Below are 6,282 nucleotides of genomic sequence, written 5' to 3'. Positions count from 1 at the left end.
ACCAAAAATGGCAAAAATATTCACCAAAATTAGAGAATTGAAGATATCATCACGAAATGAACATATCTGAGAAAGGTCCACATGTAGTACCTATATATGTACCGGTAATATCAAAGCAAATCAGACTTGCGTTTTTTAAATTTCACTTTTTACCAAAAATATTCACCAAAATTAGAGAACAGAAGATATCATCATGAAATGAACAAATCTAAGAGGTCTACTCAAGGTAACATATACACTAAGTATCAAAGCATTCAGACTTGTAGTTTCAAAGAAGTCGAAAAAGTAAAAAGCTGACACTGACAACGACGACTGACAATCACTCGTATGATAAGCTCCACTTGACAAAGTCGACAGCGGAGCTAAAAAGTGTAAATTTGTTAGTGTCCGGCTCTGGCCACCCATGTCTATATGTAGATTTGTAGCATTTTCTTATTAATTCTGCAGCAGATACCAAGCAAAATTTGTATAATGATAAAGATTATGTTTGAACAGGTCAGTAATTTTTAACGAAATCCGAGGATCTCGCAATTTTCACTGTTAATTATCCCTCCCTTAAACTGACCAAGACGACACTTTTTTTTTTCAATGTGTTCCAAAATAGATTACCAAAATTTATATTTTTGCAGTAAGGGTAGATTGCAATGATTTGATAATTGATGTTTTCTTGTCAAATATAGTGCACTCCCATTTCTAGGGTCTTTCAATAAGCTTAGCTTACAGTTGGTCTGATATTTGCGTAGAAAGTTGGTTGGAAGGTCGCTGGAAAGTTGGGTGAAGTACAATTTTCTACTTATAAGGCATAATTTCTGAATTTTCAATCAACTTCCTTGACTTCTAGTCAACTTTCTCTGAGGGAATCTTATAATGGATCATTAGCTTTCAATGCAATTTTCCAGGTAGCTTTTCTGGTTTACGATGCGACTTTTTTTCCCATTTACCATGTAACTTTTCATTCAACTTTTCTGATTCTCTGAAAGAATTTCAACTTTCAGTCTGATTTTCCTTTCAATGCAACAACTTCAACTTTCCAGATACTGTATCTACCGGTAATAGAAATGATAATATTAAGTGGTAATAAAGCAAACTATAAAAGACTAAGGGAAATCCTACACATATTATTATTATTGTTCCACATAGCATATGCCTCCCATATGCCTACATTGAGAGCTTACTTAATCAGCCGTTGCGCATAATACTTCTGGTCTCTCCCAGCTGGTAAAAGATGCCTTCAGGTAACATCAGGGAAAATATAAATGTCTCAACATATTTATGACCGATGTTGAAAAAACCAAACGTGTCACATTGATCCATATCGAATAATTCAAAGCTATTTTTAAGTAGCCCAGATGTTATATTATGAAGTGACAAAATGACAGCAAAAATGAGGTGTATATTTTCAATGACAACAACGAAGTGTATATTTTCAATGACAGCAACAATGAGGTGTATATTTTCTTGCACATTTATTACATTACTGTTACTGCATGGGATACACAGTACATGTTTTTTTTTTATTATATATATAGACAAAAAAATGGGGCCGAGACAACAATTATATAGTTAAGGGGGGAAAAAATACATTTCTTTAAACATATACACAGTATTATCGAAGAAGAAATGTTAAAACTCAATAAAAAGACCATACAAATGAAAGCTCCTTAATGTCCTCATTTCCCAACATTTTTGGAAGAAAACTTATTTTACAGAGTACATTGTGCACAAAATTGTGAAAGAGGAGAAAGAAATGAGCCTGACAATTATATTTTATTTTAATAATTGTTGTAAAAAAAAAAACCTCCATGGTAATTACCCATCATGCAATGCAATACAGATTGGTGAAAACTTGTTCCAATGAGTTAAGACACCAGTGTTAATAATATTGCCAAATTGTTATGCTCATTCCTGTATGTAAACTCAATATGCAAATATAGAAGTCTAAGTTGAACAGCAAATAGAAGATTTTTTTTACAAAACTTTTATTATACATGTAAGCAAGTCTATTGGAGGGGGGAGTGCCTTAAATAATGTTTAATGCGGGTTTCCAGTTTACACAAGTTTGGTTTAGACAGGAAATCTGTTTACACATCGCTATTCACTTTGCTGTGACATCTGGTACATTGAGTCCAAGGTATCACTTAAATGTCGTTGGTGGCAAAAGCAAAGTTCACATTATAAAGATAGTAACAGGGGTAAAATCTGCGATTCAGATATTCGCTTGAAAGTTACTATATCAAACTATACATCATCTGAAAGCTTAGAAAAAGGTGAATTTAATTTAATTTAAATATTTATACCAATATTTGTTTGAGGGATTACCTGACAGTCAATTTCTCTACTGCGCTTCTTTTGACACTTTTTAATGCTGTAGTGATTTAGTCGTAGCTGGAAACCAAGGGCAGGTAAAGAAAAACCAATAGACGATCATCTAGCCATCAGTGTTACCAATGTTAGGTGCAATTCACAGATCATTTGAATGACTTTGCTTAATAGTCAAAATAGTCACACACAAAATAGCAAAACTGAGTCAAACATTGGTACAACATACGCACTGACGTATTCATCTATATCTAAGCTTTCAGAAGATGTATAAGTTGTTATAGTAGCATGCTTAGTAACCTTGAGAGAATTTCTGAATTTTTTTTTCAATTTTTAACACATATCGCCCCTGTTGCTACCTTAGTATTATTACATAATCATTGAACTCCAAATAACGATATCACATCTTGTGGAGGAACATCAACAAAAACATGCCAAGAGTTAAGCGCAATGTAGTATAAAAAAATAACACGATAAATTTACAAAACTATCTTTCATCTTTTTGCAGATACAATGGAACTGCACCAGGTCAGGTCAGGTCAGGTCAGAGATCACAAGCAATGGAAATTTCTGATTTCAACTACCAAGCAAAAGTATCACCTTATTCCTAGTTCAAGTCATGCTGTGTTGAGTGTGGTCTGTATCATAATGCAGAATCCCTTACTACTCCCTAACTCACTTGGAAAAGTGAGCAGGCAGATAAAGAAATGTGCATCTGCTACAGTCCATAAAGTATTAAGATGAATGGTCGTGTTTCTCAGTGTATTGATAACGTTTCAATGTCAACCTGACCTGATTCGAACTAAGCAGATGTCTACCAGTGATAGTGAAAACCACACAATCTTAAAATGCATACGCAAGACGCAAGTTGACTATAATGACAAAATACAGTTAGGATAGTGAAGCATCCATGTATATATAGTATAAAGCCAAGGGTGTAAAACAACCACTTAACCTTCCTAACCAAAAATCTGCCTCTGAAATTCCAATTCTACAGTACCATTAGGAATTGATATGTGGTTTTCACTGCACAGTGTGTCATAGATCCCTGCCTAAAGGCTCCTGGATTCAGTGTAGGGAGCCAAGTAAACATGAATGATAGTAGGATGAAAATACTGCACATATACGAATAAGTAGTCACTAAACTAGAAGGGGGTGTTGGTCTACACAAAACAGAAAAAGAACACAACTTGATAGTTAAATTTAAGCCCAACCCCAATGATTGACATGTGTTGACTGATATTTCATTATTGATATGTCTAATAAACCATGTTTACTTGGCACCCTGCTAACTCAGTAAAGATCCACTGTAATCATTACAGTACAAGTATAACTGCATTCCCAGCATTCAGTTCACTCTGACTGAGCATGCTCAGACTTAAACCAATAGAAATCCTCGATACTTGCATTGCTAAATGTGACACCACCGATATTTATGGACAAGCAATAACGGAGTAATAAACCTGTTATACCCAGTAGTTTAGAAAAAAAAGAGAACAAGAGTCCATTTGACATACAATAATTTTTACAACGGTTTATCGTTGCCTTTAAGTACCATCTAGTATATGGAAATATTGAATCAAGAATAAAGATAATGAATTTTTAATTTTTTTTTCATGTTAATCAATTTTTTTTTTTAATTTGCAAACTTTTCATCAATAATATAATCCCTGTTTATACAAAGTTAAAGACATTTTTCATTGATGCTCCTATTTTAGCATAATGTCTTATGCTATCTCAAAATATCGCAGATACCACCAAATTTTTTCACTCATTGTAACACTACAAACAGGGTTTCATTCACTGTCTTCATACACATATGTATTATAAATATATTTCTGAAGGAGAAAGAAAAAAACACATCTTTTTTTGCTGTACACCTTTAAAAAAATCCTTCACATCATGGGCCACCAAACTCTACTTAGGCATAGTTTTTACACCCGAAACTGTACAAAAAACAGACAAGAAAATATCTACTAAATATAAAAAGAATCTCTTAACCGAAAGTCATTTTTTCTTTTGAAACTTTTGGGAGCAGTTCACTACCTTGTATTTTTTTTTTCTTTTTAAGAGCTTCAAGTTGAAGGCGGACTTGTTGACAGGAAAAATCAGTATGGAGTTTGGGGTAAATTACCATGATACATATATTGTATATAGTGAGAAAAAATGAATAGGCACTCTATCCATCTACCGTGTACTCCCCCCAAAAGATACATGCAAAAAAGACGGTCGTAATTGAAAAATGCTTATTTCAGAAAAATACATAATTAGGAAAAGTCGATGTTTCAACAACTACCGACATGGAAACTTGAAAAATATTATATTTCAAAGCATTTTTATAATCCAGGTTACAAGAAAAATAGGTTTTAAGTAAATAAGGTGAAAGTTTTGTTTTCACGTTAATGAAATTGTTGCTGCTGAAACAACAAATGTTTGGTTGTCTGATGCTTCCTGTAACATTAATTGCACTCGTTGATTTAGTGGAAAGTCTGGTGACCTTTACCCCAGACAGAACAACCAATAGTATTAAGTGGATCAAACCATTCACAATTAGGTAGGTAAGATCATAGACTCAGCTGTCTCTGTGGATTTAATTCTAGTATTCATTTACAAAGTGTTTAAAAGGCAATCTGTTCTTGTTTGGAAATAATACAGTTTAAACAGTCAGTACTCTCAAGTTTTCAAAGATTCTTTAAAAAAAAGATGGCGGAAATAGGATGTTGGTGGAGACCACCCCTAAAAAAAGACAAACTGTCGATGAATGAGAATGAAGAAATAAATGATAAATAGTAACAGCTCTTTTTTGTATCATTTTACAAATCTGTACAAAAACAATATAAAAGCACGTTAACATATGTATAATTATTAATAATACTAAAAAACATAGAACTATGATGCTATGTCAGTAATACAGAGAATATAAAACAAAAACAATCAGAGCCGAATATGGCGAAATGAAATTCACATAATTCCAGTTGCAGTTCTAGTTTGTCCAGTTCACCTCTACTAGATAACCACAGAATAGTCACGCTGTACTTGGTTCATACAGACCTACAAGACTCAAAGGTTGGAGGTGCGTGTTATTCTCAAAGGAGAACATAGGCTGACATTTTAACATGGCAATCTCAATCCTTGGGGTGACGCACACAAGGTTTCGGATTATTTTATTTCTACACGTTCACAGTCATTATCAGCCAGAACAGCACAGAGTCACAACAAGAGGTCAGAGGTGTAACATCAGATGATGGAAGCAGTAACCATATCACCACTCTATATTCCAATCTGTACAAACAGTCATCAATACTATATACCATTTTTCAGTGTTTAGCTTTTCTTCAACTGACCAATGCCGTTTTTGTTTTTTCTCATTTCAAACAAACATCAAGTCTCTCCAAGCAACTGAGTAAGGTTGTCTGCAGATTACTTCTTTAACACATGCTTACATAGATGTGTTGGTTTATAGACATCAAGCAGGTGAACACACTACTGATCAGTGCTCTTCTAACGGAATGGTTATGAAGGAGAGTCTTCTTCTTCCATTGGTTCTGATCTGTCAATGGCACAATATAGATTGTATGTGTTCAGTCGCAGTATGGTAGTAGGAAACCAGCAACAAGATAAAATCACAAACGGGTAAGTTGCAGTATTTTTTGGACAGGTCAACTACAGCTGGCCACATGACAAATTACGTATGATCCACACCATTCATTATGCATGACATGATCAGAGTACACACTTGTTTTTTTCCATTTTGAAATGTGCTCAACCTTCGAAATTAGTCTAAATGATTTATAGTAGGTAGTAAGTTTTTATTGACATAAGTGAAATTTTGCCAGTGATAGGGATTAAATCTAGCGTCCTCACACTTCTGGTTGTCAGAATGAGGCAACTGGGAATAGAAACTCCATTGAATGCGTTGGCATTGAATATCAGCTATACAGAAAAAAAAAAACATTCCATATC

The 6,282-nt window shown here is 34.0% G+C and overlaps 1 protein-coding gene across 1 annotated transcript in view; it reads right to left on the bottom strand.

Moving 5' to 3' along the window:
- Nucleotides 1-1,453: 1,453 nt before the first annotated feature.
- The window catches only part of LOC102803546 (histone deacetylase 4-like), a 58,438-nt gene continuing 53,609 nt past the window's right edge, over nt 1,454-6,282 (bottom strand). Inside the window, exon 27 of the mRNA XM_085501352.1 lies at nt 1,454-5,869. Coding sequence (XP_085357478.1) covers nt 5,833-5,869 — 37 coding nt within the window. The 3' untranslated portion in view covers nt 1,454-5,832. The remainder of the gene's footprint in view (nt 5,870-6,282) is intronic.

Source organism: Saccoglossus kowalevskii, chromosome 7, assembly GCF_978046115.1.
Source record: "Saccoglossus kowalevskii chromosome 7, keSacKowa6.1, whole genome shotgun sequence".
NCBI lineage: Eukaryota > Metazoa > Hemichordata > Enteropneusta > Harrimaniidae > Saccoglossus > Saccoglossus kowalevskii.
This window is presented reverse-complemented; position numbering and strand designations above follow the sequence as displayed.